Source organism: Sphaerodactylus townsendi, linkage group LG10 (genome assembly GCF_021028975.2).
Source record: "Sphaerodactylus townsendi isolate TG3544 linkage group LG10, MPM_Stown_v2.3, whole genome shotgun sequence".
NCBI classification, from domain to species: domain Eukaryota; kingdom Metazoa; phylum Chordata; class Lepidosauria; order Squamata; family Sphaerodactylidae; genus Sphaerodactylus; species Sphaerodactylus townsendi.
The window spans coordinates 3012829-3036875 of NC_059434.1; the positions used below are offsets into that span (position 1 = coordinate 3012829).

General features: G+C 45.6%; 1 protein-coding gene across 5 annotated transcripts in view; it reads left to right on the forward strand.

The window, feature by feature from the left end:
• Positions 1-21834, forward strand: part of JAKMIP1 (janus kinase and microtubule interacting protein 1) — a 131605-nt gene extending 109771 nt beyond the window's left edge. For 3 of the 5 annotated variants that reach the window (XM_048508977.1, XM_048508979.1, XM_048508981.1), the window contains 4 exons: positions 1800-1865; positions 9517-9561; positions 12959-14738; positions 21671-21834. In XM_048508977.1, the coding sequence (XP_048364934.1) occupies positions 1800-1865; positions 9517-9561; positions 12959-12988 (141 nt within the window). In that variant the 3' untranslated portion in view covers positions 12989-14738; positions 21671-21834. Of the gene's footprint in view, positions 1-1799; positions 1866-9485; positions 9562-12958; positions 14739-21670 lie in introns of all 5 variants that reach the window. The other 2 variants (XM_048508978.1, XM_048508980.1) reach the window with 2 other exon arrangements.
• The last annotated feature ends 2213 nt before the right edge of the window (positions 21835-24047 follow it).

The following is a 24047-nucleotide window of genomic DNA, read 5'->3' on the forward strand; positions in this document are numbered from 1 at the left end:
ACTCAGGAGTAAGCTTGGTGGTAGTCGATGGCTTTGCTTTGAAGCAACCGTGCTTCAAAGCAACGGATAAATTCCGTTCGGATAAATTACGACCCTAGGAGGGTTTACGGATAAATTACGACCCTAGGAGGGTTTACTCAGAAGCAAGCCCCATTGCCAGCAACTGAGCTTACTCCCAGGTAAAGGATTGCGCTTTAGTTCTTCGCATGAAAATCAGTGGGGTTTAACAGCACTTAACAGGGTTACCTACACTGCTTCCCCAAAACTAGATCTTAGGTTTAATGCTAATAATGGAGCCCAGCGGCTCAGGCCAGCCTAGATGTGTGTGGGGGGGCACCCTGTTCACGCGTGCCCACAGAGAGGGCTCTGAGTGCCACCTCTGGCACCCGTGCCATAGGTTCGCCACCACTGTCTTAGGGATTCATTTTGGCCATGTAACCTTTTAAAGTGAAAGAATCTCTCTTGCAAGATTGCCACAGGTTCGCCACCACTGTTCTAGGTGAAGTCTGGCCAATGCAGAATGGAGTGGTGCTATTACATCCCTCGATCAAATATTGAATGATTTGGTCTAGGTGTACAAAATGAAGCAGGAGAGCAACTCATAGAATTCTGTGAATACAACAGTTTGTTCATTGCAAGCACGTGTTCCCAAACCAGGGAAATGCAATTTTCATCTGGCATATACATTTCTCAGGCCTCTTGGTGCCTGAGTTTCTTCCGTAACAGCATTCTTTGGGGTGGGGGAGGAGGGGTCCTTTCAGAGCTGCAGTGAGGGGGAACTGCGCCCAGGGCACGTGTGTGCCCTGTGCCCTGCCACGCCCGTCCACTCCCGCCACGCCCAGGAATGCCCCCACCCCGGTGTGCACCCAGTGTAAGATACCCCCCATCCTGTCCCCTGTCCTCTGGGTGCTACGCCACTGGGTCCTTTCATTGCCAAAGCAGCTTCTCCCATCAGCTAAACAGGAATCAGGGGAGCTCTGGAAATAAATTGGATTCTGATGTGCTCCTCATGGGATTTGATTTAGTTTATAATTGGCTGGAACTAAACTGAGATGTATTTTGGTTTTCTGCGAGAAAAGACTCACCTTGAGCAGCATGGTGACCTGTCAATATATGTGTGAGTTTTCTCATGTCTTGGATCTTATTTGTTACTTTTATGTGGGAAGCCTCACCATTCACGTCAGGTAGTGTCGGAATATCTCTGACCCTGCCTCTGTGTTCCACTCTTGTATACACCTGAACTAAAATGAGAACTTGAACAGCATCTGCAGTGGCTTCTTACTAAGGATCACACACATTGTATAAGTTTCAACCATGGTACAAACATCTAGTGTGTTTATAAATGTTCCAAATAAGAAAGCTGGTGTGGGAAATATGGAGAAAAAGAAGTCTAGATCTTGGGTTTTGACTCACTTCAAGTGAGCAGTATCTGACTCAAGGGTCAAAATACACATTGCATTTGAGGGGTCATACGGATGCCTGATCCAGGGCCCAGTGAAATGGTCATTGAGGAGCTGGCTTTGGAGCCCAAGGAAGGGGCAAAGAGACCCCCATGACCGTTTCTACTGGCAAAAACAGCACAGGAAGGAAGCACAGAGAAAAGGACAGGTTTTGAAAGGTTAGTCCCCACTTGAACATGTGACTAGGATTGGGATCAGGCATCCATGACCCATTTTGTCACATGTGAAATATATTTTGGCTGTCAATCTTTCCTTTTTTGAGAAAGGGGGAGGGAAATACTGCTTAGCACCCTACAGGACTTACTTCCTTCTCTCTTTTTGCATTCTTGTTTGTTCCAGAGAATTCGAGAGTTAGAAGATAAAATTGAACTTCAGAAGCAACAGCTCAAAGAAATAGAAGAAAAGGTAACATATTCTGATGTACTGAACCTTTGAAATGTTGTTCTTGTTTTCATAGAATTTTCTTGGTGGTATCTACTTTGGAGAATTGCATACTGTCATTAATTTGGATTATTGTGTTATTGGTAATTTAGTATCATTTTTTAACCTTTGAAACATACTGTACCTATGTCCCTTGGTGTGTGTCTGGAACACTGGTTTCATCTGTTTTTTGCATTTCCTGAACCCTTTTCACCCCAAAAGGAAGAGGAAATTATCCGCATCTGTTGCATTGACATGTGGTTGGATGCAAGCTTTTTATAAATACATCAAGCAAAATTGGGTGGGGGGAGGCGGGGGAAAGATTCTGGAGATTCTTCCAGAGGCAAAAGTCTGAGAATTTCTGAAGGAAAGCAAAAGGGTTTCAATAAGATGCATAAGAGGGTTTTTTCTGTGGGGCGGGGGTCCATTGGTGAGCGTGGATGGTTTCCTCTATAACTGTTCTGTCTAAGAGTTGGGGGGGGGGGATCTAATCATGGAAGCCCTGTTAAGAAAAAACTGTGATTGTACCTTGAACATAATTCCAATATCCTCCTTTGGTCTTATGATTCAGTGTAAATTAATATAAATATCGCTTCAGTTAGGTGCTTATAAACAATGGTTCTTTTTCCAGTGCAGTGGCGTAGGAGGTTAAGAACTCGTGTATCTAATCTGGAGGAACCGGTTTTGATTCCCAGCTCTGCCGCCTGAGCTGTGGAGGTTTATCTGGGGAATTCAGATTAGCCTGTACCCTCCCACACACGCCAGCTGGGTGACCTTGGGCTAGTCACAGCTTCTTGGAGCTCTCTCTGCCCCACCTACCTCACAGGGTGTTTGTTGTGAGGGGGGAAGGGAAAGGAGACTGTAAGCCCCTTTGAGTCTCCTGCAGGAGAGAAAGGGGGGATGTAAATCCAAATTCTTCTTCTTCTTCTTCTTCTTCTTCTTCTTCTTCTTCTTCTTCTTCTTCTTCTTCTTCTTCTTCTTCTTCTTCTTCTTCTTCTTCTTCTTCTTCTTCTTCTTCTTCTTCTTCTTCTTCTTCTTCTTCTTCTTCTTCATTATTGTTCTGATAGAGGGTGGTGTGCTCCTTCAGGGTTGGCTTACGCAGCCTGAGACATTTAATCTGATGTTACAAGCCCTCTTTGCAGATTTGTCCCTGATTTCTTGGCCCCCCCCCCCCCCCGCTCTACTTTTGAACAATCCATTAGAACAATCCAAGCAGTGTCTGAAGTGGTGAATTTCTCAAAAGGTTGCCAGGTCCCTCCCTGGCAGGAGATATTGAGGGAGAGGAGTTCAGGGGGCAGCAGCCTGCCTCAGTGCTTGATAATGTCACTTCCAGTGTGATGCAGAAGCATTGGCATCACACGAGGGGGAGGCTCTAGCCCCGTGGTGGTGAACCTTTGGCACTCCAGATGTTATGGACTACAATTCCCATCAGCCCCTGTTGCGGCCAGGGGCTGATGGGAATTGTAGTGCATAACATCTGGAGTGCCAAAGGTACGCCACCACTGCTCTAGCACTTTGGAGTCCTCCTGCCTGTTACAATGCCACAACTTCCCAGCCTTACCGGAAGGGACAACCTTGGCATTGACGCAGATCACTGCCTCCCCTTTTGGTCAGCCTGCTTCCGCCTGCCGAACAGCTGTGTGTTGGTGAGCCAAAATCCTTGGGAGACTGGTTGTCACTAGCAGGCACCTGGTAACCCTGCTTCCACACCAAGTGTTTGGTCTACCTTTAATTATAATTGAAAGCAAGAGTTTCCCCCGCTCCACTTCTACACCAATGGTTCCCAAACTTTTTTGAGCGGCCGTCCCCTTGGCTCCCAGGCCGCATCCCTAGTGCCCCCCCCACACACACACACATATGAACACACGCCTCCTCCTGGGTATTAGGTCTACTGCAAATTCAAAACAACTTCTAAATACACACAAGTAAAGACACACATGTATTTCACATTGAAAACATGACCTAGTAAAAGGAAACCAATTTGTTGAGCTGTTTTAACAATATGAAAGGGTGTGTCTGCATCTCACCTGTTAACATCGTCACAGTTTCAACAGGCTGGATGTGCTCAGTGCAGGAATGTCAGCTTCTCAACATCAGGCACTGAGAAAAATTCTTATGTTGCCACATTCAATACTTTTCAGCCTGTTTCTCTGCTTGGGAAGAAGCTGCGTCTCTGCACTGAAGCCCCGCTCTGCTACAGATGATGTTGGGAAGGCAATAAAGCACATCTGGACTTTGTCCTACAGTTCAGGACCTTTTCAAGAGAACCACAGAAACGGAGTAACAAAGATGTCCTTGCTGGCTCTCTGCTGGCTCTTAGCCTTGGCTCCCCCATCCCAGTCAGGGGCATAGCTTCTGAAAACAGTGCCTGGGGGTCACCCTGGGTGCCCCCCCCCCCCAGCTGCACTCCCACCAGTTTGGGGCAGGGGCACAGTTCAACTTGCCCCATCTTCAATCTCCACATGGGCCCATTGGAGCTGGGTGGGCTTCATCTCGCTTTAAACCCGACAGCTGAGAGCTAGATCCAAGCCTGGCTGAGGCTGGGCTCAGAATGAACGTGGAAGCTGACCACCATGGAGGCTGGGGATAGCGCGAGCCCTGCTCGCCATTGTTCTTCTGCTCCCCTGCCCCAAACTCCACAATGCCAGACTGGGGAACAGTTGCAAGTGCTGCCCCAAAATGTGCCCCCAGGAAGTGGCAGCTGGGGCTCCATCCCCCCACCCCGTGCCCCTAATTATGCCACTGTGCCCACCCCTGCTTCAAAGTGAGGAGAGGTCTGTTGCTTTTCCTTTTTAAAAATCTTGCCTTGCAAAGCAGCAGCAATGGAGCTCTTTGCCTCGATTACACAGCAAGGGGGATGCTGTCGCCAAAACCCCCATCTTGCCTTGCAGAGTAGCCGTTCGGGGCTCTTTCTTGGGCGGCACAGTGAGGAGAGTGCTGCTGCTTTTCACGCAAAACTCACCAGTCACCAGGATGGGAGGAGAAGACCTTTTCCTTGCTCACTGGCCCAGGAATTCACACGCCCCCTCCCACCCCAAGATTCTCTTCTGCCCCCCCCCCCCGACTGCCCCCAAATTCCTCACATACCCTTTGATGTTTCCACAGCTCCCAGGGAGGCAATACTGCCCACTTTGGGAATCCCTATTCTACACAGTATGTGGGCCTTTCATATGTCTTCTGGCTTCTCTGCAATTTTTATAACCTTTAGAAGAAGAAGAAGAAGAAGAAGAAGAAGAAGAAGAAGAAGAAGAAGAAGAAGAGTTTGGATTTATATCCCCCCTTTCTTTCCTGCAGGAGACTCAAAGGGGCTGACAATCTCCTTGCCCTTCCCCCCTCACAACAAACACCCTGTGAGGTAGGTGGGGCTGAGAGAGCTCCGAGAAGCTGTGACTAGCCCAAGGTCACCCAGCTGGCGTGTGTGGGAGTGTACAGGCTAATCTGAATTCCCCAGATAAGCCTCCACAGCTCAAACGGCAGAGCTGGGAATCAAACCCAGTTCCTCCAGATCAGAGTGCACCTGCTCTTAGCCACTGCTCTTAGCCACTTCGCCACTGCTGCTCCTTTACTTTAGTTTGAACTTTTCAGAAAGATCGTAGCAAAGCTGGGGGGATTACCATGTGATCGGGGAAATCTGATCTTTCCCAGTCGTGGCTGCAGCAGCCATTTTCCCACACCAAACCACTGGAGGGCTTTTTCACAATTAAAAGAAAAGTTTGTCACTATAGCGCTATAATTCTACAGCAGCCTGTCAGTTAACAATCTGTGGTGGGAAGTGCTGTCAATTCCCAGCTGACTTACGGTGCCCTGGCAGGGCTTCCAAGGCAAAATCTGAGCAAAGGTGGTTTGCCGTTGTCTGCCTCTGCTCAGCAACCCTCCAATCCCTTGGTAGTCTCCCATCAAAGTATTTGCCAGGGTTGGCTCTGCTGACCTTCCAAGATCTGATGATGAAGAAGAGTTTTATTTCTTTCTTTATTTGTTACATTTTTCTCCCGCCAAATCTCCTAGAGGACTCAGGGCAGTTTATAATAAAAGCATTCAAAACAATATAATGCAATAAATAACACAAAAATGTATACATTAAAATACTTTAAAAACAAGTTGCAATAAATAACAAAAGAACCTGCATGGGGACATAAAAACAGATGCGCACATCGCATCCAGACAAGGACATGAATGACACTAGGAAAAGGGATGCCCGGCTGGCCCGGCAGAAAAGGCCCGGTGGAACAGCTCTGTTGTACAGGCCCTGCAGAACTGTGACAGACTCCGCAGGGCCTGGATGTTGTCAGGAAGAGAGTTTCACCAGGCTGGGGCCAGGACCGTAAAAGCCCTGGCCCATGTCATAGCCAACCAAACATCCTTGGGGGCCGGGACCACCAACAAATTCCTTCCCTCCTGCAGACAGGAGAGGTCTTTGAGGGCAATAAGGAGAAAAGTGGTCTCACAGGTATGCAGGTCCAAGACTGCTAATGGCCTTAAAGGTCACCACCAAAACTTTGAAGACGATCTGGTACTCGACAGGCAGCCAATGTAGCTCTTTCAGGACAGGTGTTATATGGTCCTGGCTAGAAGCTCCAGCTAGGAGCCTAGTGACTTCATGCTGTACGTGCTTCAGCTTCCGGATCAACTTCAAAGGTAGGCCAGCATAGAGCAAATTGCACTAGTCTAGCCTAGAGGTGACCGTCGTGTGGATTATTGTGGCCAGATCAGATCGTGAGAGGTAGGGAACAACGGCCAAGCCTGGCGCAAATGGAAAAAGGCTGCCCGGGCTGTCCCCGTGACCTGGTCCTCCAGTGAGTTTGGAGTCCAGAGCCACACCCAGGCTCCTTACTGATGAGGCAAGAAGAGGGCCTCACTGCCCAGAACTGGCAGCTGGAAATTCCCCACCCAGCTGCCCCAGCCAAGCCACAGAGCCTCCATTTCCAGTGGATTTAATTTCAGTCTGCTCTTTCTCAACCAACCAGCCACAGCTTCTACATGGTGCTGGAGAGCCTTGGGGGCAGAGGCCGGTCAGCCCGCATCATGAGAAGGAGCTGGGTGCCATCTGCATATTGATGACATCCCAGCCCAAAGCTCCACACCAACTGGGCCAATGGCCGTATGTAGATATTAAACAGCTTCAGGGAAAGGATAGCCCCCTGCAGCACCCCACATAAAATGCCACCCCCCGATACTACCTGCAACCTATATCCATTTTCTCTACTTCAAAGCACCTTCTCTTCCCCATAACAGACACTTTGTGAGGTAGGTGGGACTGAGAGAGTTCAGCGAGAACTAGCCCCAAGGCCGTGCAGCAGGATTCATGCAAAGAAGCAATGAAACAAATCTAGCTCACCAGATACGACTTTGCCGCTCTTGTGGAGAAGTGGGGAATCAAACTCAGTTCTCCATATTAGAGTCCACTGCTCCATATCCACAACACTACGCTGGCTTGGCCATTCAGGTTACGGCCTTAAAATGACTCCTCCCCACCCACCAAAAAACCCCTACTGCAGGTGAAGTTGATGAGGGGGACTGGAGCAGAAAAAAGTGGGGAAACCTACCATCATGGAAGGGGAGGGGAGGAGTACTACGGTAGATATCTGTTGAATATCAGCCTGCTTCTGTTGGGGAAAGGTTGTCTGACCTTGAGTGTGATTTCAGCCTCTTCCTGCTGGTGCCTCTTTTCTTCTTTAGTCTGATAGTTTTAGTCCTTGGTGGTTCTTTTTTTTTTACTCTGAATAGTTTTTTTACTCTGAATAGTTAAGTTGGCTGGCTCTTAGGGTGTAGTAGGATTTTTATTTGGTTTATTGTTTTAACCTGTTGTAAGCAGTCTCACTTACAAACTGGTAGTGAAGGAGGATATGAATTTGTTAAATAAATAAAAGTGAGCAAATAAGTAGCTTCTGCTTCTTGGGCTGGTTTGCTTAAAGAGCATCACTGCTTCCATTTTGCAGTTGCATTCTTGACATTTTGCTTTGTCCCTTGGTATTGTGTGACAGGATGGTTGATTTAGTGCACCTTACAGTCTTCCCAGTCCTATGTTGACACTCTAACCACTACACAACACTGCACATGGAGGACAAAAATCAGTGTCTTCATTCGGCCAGCCAGTTAATTGTCCACTGAGGTTCCAAGAAGTCAAGAGTTGTACCAGTAAATAAATCTGATTGTCACATGCAATGTCATGTAATAATTTTATCCTTCCCCTGATGTGCTCGGAAGACTTCATGATAAGGATGGCATTGTTCACATTTTACTGAATGATCATATTTCAGAAATTACTCTCAACTATGGCTAAATTTCTTGCAGAAATCATGAAAGTCAGGAAGCAGATTGCAAAGTATTATGAAATTACCTCATTCTTTGCTTTTTGCACAAAACTCTAATGTAACGATTTTATTCAGACCTTTGTTTATTGTGTACATCATAAATGCCATTAAAGTCAGTAAGTAAATTGATCTGATTCTAGTAACCAGATGCTCATTTGGGCTAACAGAGTGATGAAAACCCACAACATCCAGTTGATTACAACCATGAAAGCCTACAACAATGCGTTTCAGCATTTGTTTTATTTTATTTGATCTCAGAATTGGAAGGGACCTCCAGGGTAACCTAGTCTAACCCCTGCAGGAATTACCGCTATAATATCCCTGACAAACAGGTATCCAAATGATACTTAAAAACCTCCCAATGTTGAAGAATCCCCCATCTCAGGAGAGAGATTGTCCGGTGTCAAACATACCTCACCACCAGGAAGGTCTTACTGAAATTTAGAGGACATCTCTTTTGCTATAATTCATATCCATTAGTCCAAGTCCTATCATCCAGTATGTCTGAAAACATATTGATTCCATCCTCCTCAAGGCATCCCTTTAGGAATCAGAAAGTGGCAATCATGCCACCTCCTAAGCGTCTCTTCTCCAGTGTAGAGATTTCCAGCTCCTTCAACTTCTCCTCATATGGTCTCCAAACCCCTCACCAACTTGCAGCTACTGACACCTACTTTCACCTACCTCCAGCTACTGACACCCTTCCTATACTCTGGTGCCCAAAACTGAACACAGTTCTCCAGATGAGGTCAAATCAAAGCAGTGTGCTACAGTACCAATACTTCATGTGACCTAAAATCACATTAGCCTTTTTTACTGCTACGTCACTCTGATGGCTCATGGCTTATGGTCTACTAGGATCCTTTTCACAAGACAGTATTGCCCTGCCATGTTTCACCCATCCAATACATAGATAACTGATTTTTACTACCCAAGTGCAGTACTTTACACTTGTCCCTATTAAACTTCATTTTATGTGCCTGGGCCCAGTCGTTCATTTTGTACATTCTGAACTCCCTCATCTAAATCACTGATAAACGTTAAACAGCATGAGAGGATTAATAGGATATTTTAAATATTTGATTGTTTCTCCAGATTTTTGTGGACAGTTGGAATAATATTACAGGAAGCAATCAATTGTGTGTTGTTATATTGTTGCAGCAATTCCTTTATTCCAGTTTTAATAGTAGAGTTCTAACAACTTGTGGTGTAACTGATGCCCCTGAATTCCACATTACATATCTTACATCTTTTTTCTTTTCTTTTCTTTCTTATTTTTGATCTTATTTTATAGTTTTTGTTCCTTTTTCTGTTTTTCTCACTAGCATTCATCCTGTGGCCTTGATGAATCTCATGCGCAGAGAACTGTGGTTGGTATCCCTTTTTCATTTTGTGGGGATATATTCTTAGATTGTGTGCATTTGGGGAAATCCTGTGTGCAAAATTCTTTTGAATAATAAAAAGTGTTCCGTTCTGGATTTCTGTTACTCATAAGCTCCAAGTCATGATCTTATGAACTCCTGACAAAGTGAATACATGGGTGGTTTGTGGCCGTCTGCGCCCTCCATTTAATCCCTTACAGTTCTTCATACCAATATTTTAGTGTTTTGTCTTTGTAATTTGTGAGCTACCTCTGAAATTGAAAGGAAGGATATTAATAAGTAAATGGTAGCTAATATGAGATTGTTGGTTTTCAGTATTGTTACTGGATGGTGCTCTTCGTTCCCATGTCTTTCTGATCACAGTTGGTTCTGCTTGCCTGCAGACTGACATATGGTAAAGTAGTTGGCTGGGGAAACTGTGGAAGTGAAGAGGCAGGAATCTGGGGAGCTGAGGGTGTTCTGCAGGAACAGGAAAAATAAGAGCTCCCCCTCACCGTGTTTCCTGCCTCTCTTCAACATTTCACTCTCTTGCATGACTCCCCCCTCCTTCGGCAGTGTCTCTGTCCTGCCATGTAAGCCCTATTAAGGGACAGAGGCTGGACCCAAAGAGCCCAAGGGGGGGGGGGGTCTGGCTTGTATGCCTCCCACTGCCGCCTCCCCCCACTCCCATGCCACATGGGAAGAGAAGGGGCTTTCTGAAGGGGATTTTGGATGATATGGAATGGGATGAGGGAAGAAGCTACCACTGAAAAAAAGAATATCCTACCAGCCTGGAAAGCTATTCCATCTGCTCTCACCTGTGGGATTTTTCTGACTTCTGCACAGCTGTTCCATCTTACCTTTAGTGTTTGGCAGTTTTTCAAAGGTGAACAGATAAAGGCAAGCCGTTGTGACCCCGTTGGCCTCTGCTCTTTCCTAATTCCTACCGTTCATTATCTTTCTGGCCATTTTTGCTGGCCAGTGGCTGTGTGGTGGACAGAACGTTGAGCTATTTGGGTTTGCCTTTCTAGAGTTTTTCCCCATCAGCCCAAGGACTAGATTAGCTGTTCCCAACCTTTTGGGCATGGGGCTCCACAAATTCACTTTGTATAGTGACCCATCGAGGGCAGGCCCAGGTTTTTGGGTGCCTTCGGCAAACTATGGCCTGGGGACCCATTTATGCCACCCCTCCATTTTCTAGAGTGCCCAACCATCATCACACAAGGGGGGCTGCTGTCTCCCCATGAACCTCAAGCAAGTGCAGGGTCTTCTCTTCCTTGTGGGCAGGGGTGGGGAAGGCTGGGTTGAAGAGGTACATGCAGATGGCAGATGGCGGCAAAGAGATTGGGGCTTGGGGCATACATCTCTCACAGGAAGTAGAGGGCAGTGAGGCACTGCAGAAGACGGGGCAAGACAGAGCCTGTCCATGCTCACTCCTCTTTCTCTCCTCCTCTGGGGTTTCCAGGCCTGCTAAACCAACTGTCGGCCCTGCAAATTGCTGCTTCTGTCCCCCTTAGCAGGGAGCCCCCGACCACCACCACATGTCTCCTCTGGGGTTTTGCTGGTGACATTTCATGGGTTGAACCTTCTGTCACTTGTGCATTCTCTGAGAGCTGAGTCCGTTCCTCCTGTGCCTGTTCCTTGTCCTCATCGAGAAGCGAGAGAACCTCAAAACGATTCTGTAATTTCAAATTCACAAAATGCTCCCTGGTCCTTCTGCTTCTATGGCCTACATTTCTCCAATTGGCCACCTCCTCTGTATGAGAGCTGCCATCCTCCTCAGAGATGTCCCTGATGTGGTCTCCACCCAGTACCGTCTGCTTCATTCTATCCAGGAAAGTCTAATTCTTCTTAATGTAGCTACTTGTCTTTCAAGCTGCTTCAGCTTCTCTTCTAATGTGAGAAGTTCTTGAGGAGGAAAGAAATGGGTGTGTAAAGTGCTGTCAAGTTGTCACTGATTAATGGCAGCCTAGTAGGCAAGAGACCTCCAGAGGTGGTTTGTCACTGGCTTTGTGAAGTATAGTGTCTATTTTACCTAGTAAGGGTCTTTAGCCAAATACAATACGATTTTTCCTGCTGCTGGTGAAAGACAAGGGTACAGTAGCTGCGTGACAAAATACAAGGATAGAGAAGCTTCTACTGGGGAGGGCTGGCCTGGAACCCACTTTCCAAGGCTTTGCAGCCCACCTTGGGGGGCGGGGGAGTCCCATCCTTCAGTTTGGGAAACACTCACCTAGACTGTTCAAGTTGCCAGTGACAGGGATTTTATTTGCACGGGCTTTGTTTCCCGGTGTGCGCCTGCTGGTTGCCGGTTTCCACGAGGGGCCTGGAGTTCTTCTGGAATGAGAATGGATCTCCAGGCAAGAAAGAGCTGCTCCCTTGGAGGACAGGGCAGCTGTGAAGCAAAGACTGTGTGGCTCCACGGCCCTGGCCTCCCTGCTTGCAAAGCTTTGGCAATTTCCCAGACCGGGGCTGGCAACCCTGTCATGAACACTCAACATAATCATTATGTAACACTCACCAAGCAACACATTTTGAGGATCTTTGCTGGATTTGGATGAAAATTGCCCTTTGCACTTCTCCTGAAGCATACTGGGGTGTTCAGCATCCTTCTGTGATTGGAACCTCAGTTTTGCAGCTCACTTACCTCGGTGGGGCACAGAGGGCAAAGGCACTACAGTGTCTTTGCTAGTGGCCTGTGGATAAACAAAGCAGTGATGAAGGATGGAATTCAGCTGTGGCAACAACTTGGGTCATGGTACCAAGTAGTTATTTTCAAAGACTTTCAAAAATTTGCCATTTCCACTTTAGAGCTCGCGCGCGCACACACACACACACACACACACACACACACACAGACTTAAGCCCCTGGGTCTTTTAAGTTCTCAGGGCCTTGATTTAGGCTAATTTACCCCCATTCCTTTTCTTCCTTGAACTCACACGCAATGGCACTCAGTGTTCCTTCTGTTACTGAGCCTATTTATTATTATTTTGAAGTTTGTTAAGTTTTTCTTTTGTTTAATTAAAAAGTTTTGTTTAATTAATTTTTTCCTATTTACTTCAAAGACTCTATCATGCAGATTAAGACCTTACCTTGTTTGTGAGTGGCCCAATTATATGGCTGTCCATCTGCACACCTTCTTAGATGGAGTCAGCTGTCAAAGATTGTCATTATGAGAGATAGTGATGAACTCATTCCAATTTTTTTAATCTTCCATCCAAATTAGAGGGCCAACAGAAGTTTATCATTGTGGTATTGATATTTACTTAAAAGCAAATCTCACTTCGATAGGAATTAATCTTTTGAATTTAAAAACAGCACTTAAGAACTTTTTCTAAGGAGTAATTCCTGTTGTCGGCATAAAAGTGCACTTTTACTATCTTTAATATTTTCTCTGTTCTGTAGGGTGCCAAAAGAGCCATTGGAGTGAACTGATGAATTCGTGTGCAAATTCCAAAACTCTTTGAACAGCCTTAAGTCATCCAGTGGATGCGGTTCATGTTCATATGCCAAACTCTGAGATCTTGGGATCACCACTGCAATTTTTAAAGCAACAGCTACAAAACAGAATAATTTGATAATTTGGTACAAGCAGCACTCCAGAAACCAAAATATTTCTTTTTAAGAAATGAAATAAAAGGAAGAGGAGCCCTGGGAACAATTACTGACAATTCTGTCTCCTTTTGTGTTTGTGACTGTAAAATCAACAGCCTTTTAATGCCCAGTTTCATGTAAAAAACCCTGAATGAGGAACTTTCAACGTGGACGGGGAAGGTTGTTGTACATGGACAGTCATGGCAACAGTGGAATCAAAGAATTCACTAAAATCCTGTTTCATGAAAATCTCAACAATCTCTGACGACCTGTGCAGAAAGGGAGGAATGATGTAAGCGTGAGGAAAGAATCTCCAGGTGGACGTGGAAACAGCGGCATTGTTTGTTCCTGACATCTTGCACATAAAGAAAAGAAGAAGAAGCTGTGTGAAAAATGAGTGTAGAGGCGGGACACTGTCTTGATCTCAGACAAAAAACTATGCCAATTATGGATGCTACAAAATGCCACAGCAGAAAGGAATCGGTTATAAGAAGTTTTAGCTTATAATGCAGTTCAGAGTCACAAAGTATGAGATTGAATGATTGATTGAAGGAAACATTCCAAGCTGCACATTATGGTTTTAATTAATGCTATAATGGGGGTGGGGGGGGGAATTCTATGATATCTACATTTATGGAATTGTAAGTGTCAGTATTGGCTATTTTGGCCCTGTGTAAATTATTTTTTAAAAAATTGAGAATACAAATCAAAATATGAAGAGTGGCAATGTTTGACATCAAAGAACATTAAAACTATGCATTTTTATAGTACTGAGATTTTAGACCATTTTTGTCCGCTTTAAGCTATAGTGGAAAAAGCGCAGGGACAATAACAAAAATTTTTTGGGTGTCTCTTACTGGTAATTTTTACTTAACAGAAGATGATGTCAGGTTGGCCAAAGAGGAGACTGTTATGAGATAAGAAGGCATTCCACTCCCTGAATGAATGAAAAAAAAATCTATTTAATTGAGGCAAAATGAAAGGAATGGGTGAAGAAGTGCAGTTGTTGATGGAAAAGTAGTAATCCAAGAAAACCACAAAGAAGCCTGTGGACAATATTGTTCTTATAATATAAGACCACTAGAGAAGTATTCAGCAGGTACTCTCATAATTTGCTAAATTAGGTATCTGGGATTGCAAAATTATTAACCATGTCAGCATTGATCAGGAGAAAAAAACATTTCTAGAAGGAATTGAGTAGTAGCGTTGATAGTAGTGTGGAATCAGTGTGGAAGGTACTCATGACTGATGTAGCAAATGAAGGATTAGCCAACTGTATTTTTCAAAGGAAAATGTAATTCTACAGGCAATATGGATACGGTGTGATGGTAGATATATGAAGGAATGTTTAGCCACCAAAGACCTTCAAGAAGAAACCTGAAAAACTTTCACATTTGGAGTTGTGTGTGTATGTGTGTGCTCAGAAGACTGCTTTAACAACAAATGAAACACCGGATAAGCCTCAAGCTCTCATTTTGAATCTCACATGTGAAACTAAGAACAGAATGGCTTTTTGAGCAACAATCCAAAAATCAGTGTTCTGCATGAAAAGGCTTTGTTCTGTCTGGAAATTGGAAACACGGTGGAGCAGGTTGGTTTCCTTACTTTTCAACCTACTTATATGTGAAATGGGAACAAAGTGGTTTCTAGATTAAATTCAGATAATAGGTGCAAGAGGGGGAAAAAGAAATGTGGAAATCCTTCAACTGAGTGGGTGTTAAAACAAGTGGGTGTTAAAACAAGACATAAAACTGGACAAAGCACGTAAGGTTGGTAAGGAAGAGGTGATCTAGCTTCCATTAAGTCTTTGACTTGAGCACTTCTAAGAAAAATACAGCAGTTTTTCCCGTTATCCCGCCATTGCTATTATTCAGCAGGTCTTTGTATGCTCTGAACAACTTTTTTTATTCCCTAGAGCCGGGACAAGTAGGGAGAGTTTAAATAACACGTACCTCGGGCAAGAAAACATAATATGCTCGACAATCTCCACATGTTCAATCTTGAAGTCGAATATTCAACTGTCGACCCTTAAGAACAGCAGAGGGGAATGCGTTCCATCTAGCTCGAGTGATGATCCATCTCTGCCTGGACTCTGACAGTTGGAATAGATATTTATCTGTGAAGCTAATTTCAGGACAGATTCCAAAGTGCCAGGGAGAGCAAGATGTCCTGGCTGCACTCAACAGCCACTGGTATTCCTGGTCCAGTAGCCTTCTTTTTAGGGATAGCCAAATTTCATTTGCAGATTGCATAAAAAAGGTTTCTAAGGAGAAATGAGCCTAGGGCTCATTCCGCACATGCAGAATAATGCACTTTCAAACTGCTTTCAGTGCTCTTTGAAGCTGTGCGGAATAGCAAAATCCACTTGCAAACAGTTGTGAAAGTGGTTTGAAAATGCATTATTTTGCGTGTGCGGAAAGGGCCCTAAATAATTTATTTTGGCCTATATAAATTTCCACCATTCGGAGGATTGAAATTTGGAAATCATAGTCCCCAAAATCCTCCCCTCCAGAATTCATTATGCTCTTGTAAGTTTACACATAGTGATTCCCCCATCCCCACTCCATTCCCTGCCTTCTTTTAAGTGACAGTTGAATGCTGTCAACATTCTGCCTCTCCTAGAGCATTTTTATTACTAACTAGCGGGGCCCGGCCATGCATTGCTGTAGCTTATTGTGGTGAAATGGAAAAGGAACAGTAGCAGCAAATCAATTGCAGAGGCCAGCAGTACGTGCTCATACAAACATGCAGCCTGATACTGTGCGATGTCATTGATGTGTGTGCCCGCGCATTCCTGGGGGGGTGGGGGGTGGAAAGGCACACCTCCCACACATCTAGGCTGGCTGGTCATGATCCTTTACCTGGGAGTAAGTTTGATTGGTGGCAATGGGTGTCGCTTCTGAGGAAACTCTCTGAGGGGCGCGACGGAGCCATTCAAAGTATGTCACGGTTGCTGTACCGAGCTTACTCCTGAGTTATGCATGCCTGGTTTTCTTAACTGTAACCCCAGTATTCATGGAATCTAGGGTGCCTGGCCCCTCCCTCCCGTCCCTTGCATGTTGCCCCTCACTCTCTTCCCTCCCTCACTTCTCTTCCCTTGCATGCCACCCCTCCCCCTCCCTTCCCTTTCCCTCTGCTAGGGTGGGTGGGTCATATCAAGATGCTGGGCCCCCTGCCTCCCCTCCCTTGCATGCCACCCCTCACTGTCTCCCCTCTCTCACTTCTCTTCCCTTGCATGCCTCCCCCTCCGTCCCTTTCCTCTCCCTCCCTCTCTTCCTTTGCATGCCACCCCTCCCTCTCCCTCCCTTCCCTCTCCCTCGTGTGTATGTGTGTGTATGTGTTTCACTTCCACTCGAGTTACTGCCTATGTACTGTTTCCACTGCTCATATCCGGTCATCATTCTAAGCTGCACGAACATTCTAAGGGTGACAGTTACACACAGGCAGTCTACAATGCAGAGTTACAGGAGACAATTTGGAATTATGTATTTATTATTTAAAACATTTCTGTGCCGTCTTTCCATCCAAATAGGGTTCCCAAGACAGTGAACATTAAAACATTTTAACATTAAAACAGCATCTATATATATAAAAAGCTAACCGTGTATGTGTTGATGACAGGGTACCTCAGTAACTGCTGGGCCAATTCCTCTGAAAATTCCCAGCCACTATAGTCAGTCAGGCGAGAGTGTTTTCAGATGTTCACATACCTGAAATTTCATACCTGGCCCAGGTAAAAACGCCTTTTTCCTGGCGCTCCCTGGTGAAGGACAGGGAGGGGCCTGTGTGTAACTGTCACCCTTAGAATGTTCGTGCCCTTAGAATGTTCACTCAGATGGCCAAAGATGAGCAGTGGAAACAGCACATAGGCAGTAACTCAAGTGGAAGTGAAACACATACACACATACACACGAAGGAGAGGGGGGGAGGAGGAGGAGGAGGAGGAGAAGAAGAGGAAGAGGAAGAGGAAGAGGAGGAGTTTGGATTTATATCCCCCCTTTCTCTCCTGTAGGAGACTCAAAGGGGCTTACAATCTCCTTGCCCTTCCCCCCTCACAACAAACACTCTGTGAGGTAGGTGGGACTGAGAGAGCTCCGAGAAGCTGTGACTAGCCCAAGGTCACCCAGCTGGCGTGTGTGGGAGTGTACAGGCTACTCGGAATTCCCCAGATAAGCCTCCACAGCTCAGGCGGCAGAACGGAGAATCAAACCCGGTTCCTTCAGATTAGATACACGAGCTCTTCAACTCCACTGCCACTGAGAGGGAGGGGTGGCATCAGAGATGGGATCCAGCAGTTTCTCACAGGTTCCCGAGAGTAGGTTACTAATTATTTGTGTGTGCCGAGAGGGGGTTACCTATTGGTGATTTTGTCACATGATTTTTGCCTTAGTTACGCCCCTTCTCTCAGAAGTAGCGCGCAGAACTTGAAGCAGTCTAGCAGGAGGTGCACCAGCGTGCGTGGCAGCCTGCGCCTGCGTGCATTCGTTTCCCACCCAAGGACCGGCACAGCGGCTGCGTCCTTGCCACAGCCCCGCCCAGTAATGCCCCGCCCTTGGAATGGCCGGCCACGCCCCCGTTGTGCCCCGCCCAGCCCCATTGTTTGAATCCCGCCACCATGGGAACCTGTTACTAAAATTTTTGGATCCCACCACTGGGTGGCATGCAAGGGAAGAGAGGGAGGGAGAGGAAAGGGACGGTGGGGGAGGCATGCAAGGGAAGAGAAGTGAGAGAGGGGAGACAGTGAGCTGTGGCATGCAAGGGAGGGGAGGCAGGGGGCCCTACATCTTGATATGATCCACCCGTCCCTACCCTAGCCGGAGAGGAAAGAGGGGAAGGGAGGGAGGGGAGGGGTGGCATGCAAGCGGGAAGAGAGAAGCTGAGGGAGGGAAGAGTAGTGATGGGTGGCATGCAAGGGAGGGAGGCAGGCCCAGCATCTTGATATGACCCACCCACCCTAGCAGAGGGAAAGGAAGGGAAGGAGGAGAGGCAAGGGTGGCATACAAAAAAGGAAGAGAAGGGAGGGAGGAGAAGAAGAGGCAGAGGTGCGACTTGCAAGGGACGGAGGGAGGGGCCAGTGGCACCCTAGATTCCCACCGAATACTGCAGTTACAGTTTTAAGAAAACCAAAGGCACAACATTACTCAGGAGTAGCTCAGGTATTACAGCAAACCATGACATACTTTGAATGGCTGCGTCGCACCCGTCAGAGGGTTTCCTCAGAGGCGACACCCTAATTGCCACCAATCAAACTGCCTCTCCCAGGTAAAGGATCATGACCAGCCAGCCTAGATGTGTGGGAGGGGTGCCTTTCCATTCCCCCCCCCCCCAAGGAATGCGGGCACACACATCACTGACATCGCACAGTATCAGGCTGCATGTTTGTATGAGCATGTACTGCTGGCCTCTGCAATTGATTTGCTGCTACTGTTCCTTTCCCATTTCACCACAATAAGCCACAGCAACGTGTGGCCGGGCCACGCTAGTTTAAAATATAAGCATATATATGATATTTAAATAGTTCAGTAAAACATACAAACACATAACACAACCAGGGAGGAGGGCCAATAACAGTTAATGGTGAAACATCAAATTAAGAACAAGGTCTGCTGATAGAAAATGACACCAGGGGGAGACGGTTGAATCTTCCTGGGGAGGCTGTTTCCTGGGGTGGCCTCGTTCCCATCTAATTTTTAGGTCTTCACCTTAAATATCTATTTATTTTTCTAGGTTAGATTATGAAGCTGGTTATCTGGCCAAACACCCAAGTGATGAGGGTGGCACAAGGAGAAGGAAGCTGAGGCATCAGAGGAATGGGGCAGGTTCCCTGCTATCACCACCATGGAAGGAGACTGGCATTTCCTTCTACCTTCCCCACTCCTTGTTAGGTCTTGAAACTTAAGCCAATAAACAGAATCTATATAGTTGATCAGTAGTGTTTATTGAAGCATCAGAGCACCCAAGCTTGGCAAAACCAGTTCTGACTAACCTGGCTTTTGCCACCCCTTTATCCCCTGCAAATCCCCCCTCTGAATTCCCAAGAAATTGTGAAAAACAGTTCCAGAGCTGAGGCACCCCAAGGTTGCCCCAAGATAGTAAGAGAAAGCCACCTGGCTTCTTGCCCCCACGAGATAACGAATACGACTCCATTTCTCATGGGATCAGGGTGTCAGGAGAAAGCCTAGTTATCTACAAAGCATGTGAAGCCATAAAGCAACGATCAAGGAAAGAATGTCTCAGATGACAGTGGTAACATATAGCGGGCTGGTTACATATATATTTTGGCAGCATTTGATGTGTAGCATTAAGCAGTTACAATGAGGTAGGAATGCATCACAATAGTCTTACAAACTTACTAGAGTTCTTTGAGGGTGTAAACAGGCATGTGGATAAGGGGGAACCAGTGGACATTGTCTACTTGGATTTCCAATAGGCTTTTGACAAAGTTCCTCACCAGAGACTATTGAGAAAACTCAGCAATCAAGGAATAAGAGGGGAAGTCCTCCTATGGATTAAAAACTGGTTGAGAAACAGGAAGCAAAGAGTGGGTGTAAATGGGAAGTTCTCACAATGGAGAGATGTAGGGAGTGAAAAAGATTGTCCCCCCAGAGGATCCGTTTTACTTGGGACCAGTGCTCTTTAACCTATTCATAAATGACCTGGAAGTAGGGGTGGGTAGCGTGGTGGCCAAGTTTGCAGATGATACCACATTATGTAGGGTGGTGAGAATCGCAAAGGATTGCGAAGAACTCCAAGCAGACCTTGATAAATTAGGTGAGTTGGCTAAGAAATGGCAAATGCAGTTCAATGTAGCAAAATGCAAAGTGATGATATTGTTAAACAAAAAATCAAACTTCATATACAAGCTACAAAGGGTTCAGTGCTATCAGTCCTGGAACAGACCAGGAAAGAGGATTTGAGCGTCTTAGTTGATAGTTCCATGGGAATGTCAACTCAATGCATGGCAGCTGTGAAAAAGGCAGAAACTCTATGCTGGGGATCATTAGGAAAGGAATTGATAATAAAACTGCAAAGGTATTGTCATGCCCTTATACTCTAAAGAAGCACATTGAGTGCGACCGCACTTAGAGTACTGTGTCCAGTTCTGAGTCGCGCACATCTCAAAAAGGATATTGAGGAGATAAAGAAAAGAGAAGTGCAGAGAAGAAGGGCAACAAAAAGGATGATTGAGGGACTGGAGCACACTTTCCTTATGAGGAGAGGCACTTACCCAGACGTTTGGAAAGACTCTTTAGTTTGGAGAGAGGAGAGCGTCTGAGGGGGGGGGATATGATTAGGGGAAGTCTATAAAATTATGCATGGGATAGAAAATGTTGACAGAGAGAAATTTTTCTCTCTTTCTCACAATACTAGAACCAGGGGCATTCATTGAAAATGCTGGGGGAAAAAGAATTAGGACTAATAAAAGGAAACACTTCTTCCACACTAACATGTGATTGGTGTTTGGAATATGCTGCCACAGGAGGTGGTGATGGCCACTAACCTGGATAGCTTTAAAAGGGGCTTGGACAGATTTATGGAGGAGAAGTCGATTTATGGCTCCCAATCTTGATCCTCTTTGATCTGAGATTGCAAATGCCTTAACAGACCAGGTGATCGGGAGCAGCAGCAGCAGAAGGCCATTGCTTTCACCTCCTGCATGTGAGCTCCCAAAGGCACCTGGTGGGCCACTGCGAGTAGCAGAGAGCTGGACTAGATGGACTCTGGTCTGATCCAGCTGGCTTGTTCTTATGTTCTTAATAACCTAAATACAATCCCCCTGACACTCCTCCATATGAACTGCAAACTCTAATAATCTGGTGAACCAGGTTTGTTTCCCCACATGAAGCCAACTGGATAACCTTGGACCAGTCACAATTCTTTCTGAACTCAGCCAGCCCCACCTACCTCACAAGGTGTCTGTTGTGGGAGAGGAAGGGAAGGAGTTTGTAAGTTGCTTTGAGACTCTTTACAGGAGAGAAAAGTTGGGTATCAATCCAAACTCTTCTTCTTCCATTTACTTTTGTTTTTTGCAAAATATGTATTCAGAGGCTGAATACAAAATCCCATTGAGTAATGGTACCTTTTGTGTTTATGTTCATGAATCAACTGAAAGCCACTGAAATATATGTTAATTGGGAGAAAGAGCTGTTGTAAATCTACAAAATTTATTTATTCTCAGAAAATGCCATTCATTTAAAGCTTATCACACAATTTTCCTATGAACTTGGCTGGGAGCTCCTTAATGGAGACAACTAACACTGTAAGCAGAAACTCTGTCATACATAATGAATGCAAGTTCCATAAATAATACATTTGGGTTCCACAGAACACTGTGGAAGCAGGGAAACATTTATAAACATTTTCAAGAAAGTAAAATGTTTAATTGGTTTTACCTTTGCAAACATTTTAAAAATAATGGAGCTTCCTTTGGAAAAAGCACAGGAATTTTATGTCAGAGTACATGTTAAAGAAGGATTTGATTTTCTGAATCTTAATATCAAAATTGATGCTTGGATTTTCCAGGATTTGGAAGACATGAAAAAGGGAAACACGGGAAACACATGGGACAAAACAAACAGTGCAGAAGTTGAAGTCCTGAGAGAGAGAATAAAACAAATGGAAAATTCTGAAGAATGGCAGGAGAACAAAAGCACCAGCCTAAAGTCAGAATCTGCGCTAAAGTATAGGTAAGTTCATCACTAGTGGTTGGAAGCGTTTTTGGTATTTTTCTGCTGTGTCCTGGGAACTGTGCAACGTAAGTCAAAAACAGAAAATGCTGTTCAGGCAGAAAAACCTCCCAGTAATAAAATTCAAATTACTAACTCACAATTCTGATCCTCCTGGAAGCCGGTGTTGTTCATGCCCCAAGGAATTTGCTGTTTCCACTCAAGGACCACCCATTAACCTTTCAAAATAGTTGTAACGCTCAATTTATGTGCTCTCGGTCCCTTGTCTTCATGTTTGTTCCCATAGATCAGCAGTTTTTAAAAAAATTCTGAGCAAACATTTTTGCAAATGTCTCTGTTGCTCAGGGTCCTGGGAAAATTCTGTGTGTCATATGAACTCAAAGTTCTCACCCAAAATCACATAACTTCCTTATGCAGCTTAAGTTACCAACAATGCAATCCTTTACTTCAATTAGGGTGGAGCAAATGCTTAAGATTGTACTATTAGTATTGGGTGGGATGGGATGGGATGGGATTTTTGGTACCAGAAAATGGGCTATAATTATGGAACAATGTGAAATATGTTGCATTAAGTCTCCTCTAAAAGGTGTATCTGGAATGCTGCAGATCTGTCATTTTAATTGTAACAGAATAAAAGAGCTACATCTGTCAGAGAAAAACCTTCTCGAAGAAATTAAGCAGCTGAGGATGAATCTATGCCATGTGGAAATGACAACTGAACGTGTGAAAAGCAGGGTTCAAAACCTGCAGGCAGAATTTGCAGATTTGGTAAGTTGAATCTTAAGAAGATGTCTTAGCTTGTGTCCTGCGCTGCCTCCACATCACAGCCATGCTATTCCTTGGAGACTCCCATCCAAATACTAGCCAGGGTCAGGGCTAAGAGTGTGTGACTGGCCCAAGATCACCTATGGTTCAAGCATCTATGGTCCTAGTCCTACACAGTAACCACAACACCATGCTGGCTCTTAAAAACCTAGCACCCAGCCATCTGAAGGATCGTCTCTCTTCTCCCCCACCCTCCCGCCCCGCCTCTGTGTCCCAGCTACTAGCTGGTCCAGTTGTCACCTTCTGAATTTTTCTCTGTTTAAAAAATGCATTTACCAGAGCCTGTTCTTTTCCAGAAATGGCTCCCACCTGGCAGAATGGACTTCCTGTTTTTAGGAGGCTTCACAGAGCTGGTTTTTGTTTGCCAATGCTTTTCATTGGAGCCCCGTGGCACAGTGTGGTAAGCTGCAGCCCTGTAGGCCCATTCCTCCCAATGCTGTTGGCCTATTTCAACTGGTCTTGCAGCTGGAGCCTGCGCTGGCTGCTCTTGTGTTATAGAAAGACGTGTGAGCTTGAGGAAAGGCACCTAAAAGTTTTAAAGGGACTTCCCAGCCTTGCGAATACAAATGTCTAAATCTATGAAAAACACCGTTGAACTAAAAACTGTGCTGTGGTCTTTTGAACGATTGGCTGGTTGAGTGGGCTTGGAACTTTTTGCGCACAAGTGTCCTGTGGCCGTGGGTCTGACTAGCAGGCTGTAACGGTCTGTTACTCCAGTGATCAGCAAGTCCCAGGAAGATTTCAACTGGTTCATTTGGAACTGTGTCAGCCCAGGCTCAGGTGACCAAAACTGGGGGTTTCGCTCCCTGACCCCTGGTATATACCTTTACAGTTTGGTTCAACCCCTGAGTTTCCTCCGCCCTCATATTCCCATAATATCAGCATGTGAAAGACAGTGAGAATAGTCGTACTGTTTGGATATTCAGTTCACTCCTTCAGGAAGGCAGATAAGGGAGTGAGAGGCTGAGCACTCTTAACTAGTTACTTTGCAAGCAAAGGGAGGCCTCCATAGCCTTGAGCTATGATAACGACTGAGCCATCTGCAGCCTGGGTGTGTACGTGTGAACTGCCTGGCCTGGCATGGCACAGGCCTGATAAAGACCATCTAGTAACAAACGTCAATCATGAAGGCAGTGGATAGATAGGCTTTTCACTCTGGCATGTAGTTCTAGCATAGTTCTACAAGGGATTGAAGGAAGGACTTTTGACAGCAATCTGATTTAAATAGCTAATTGATCTGGCTTTCAGGTTCAGCAACAAGAAAGAGCTGAAGTGAAATCCAAGGCGAAATTGCAGCAACTTCAGGACAGTCTGAGAATTAAAGATGAAGCGAAGAGACAGTCCCAACATTTGAGCACTGCAAACAGAACCAGAAGCAACAGGTGGCC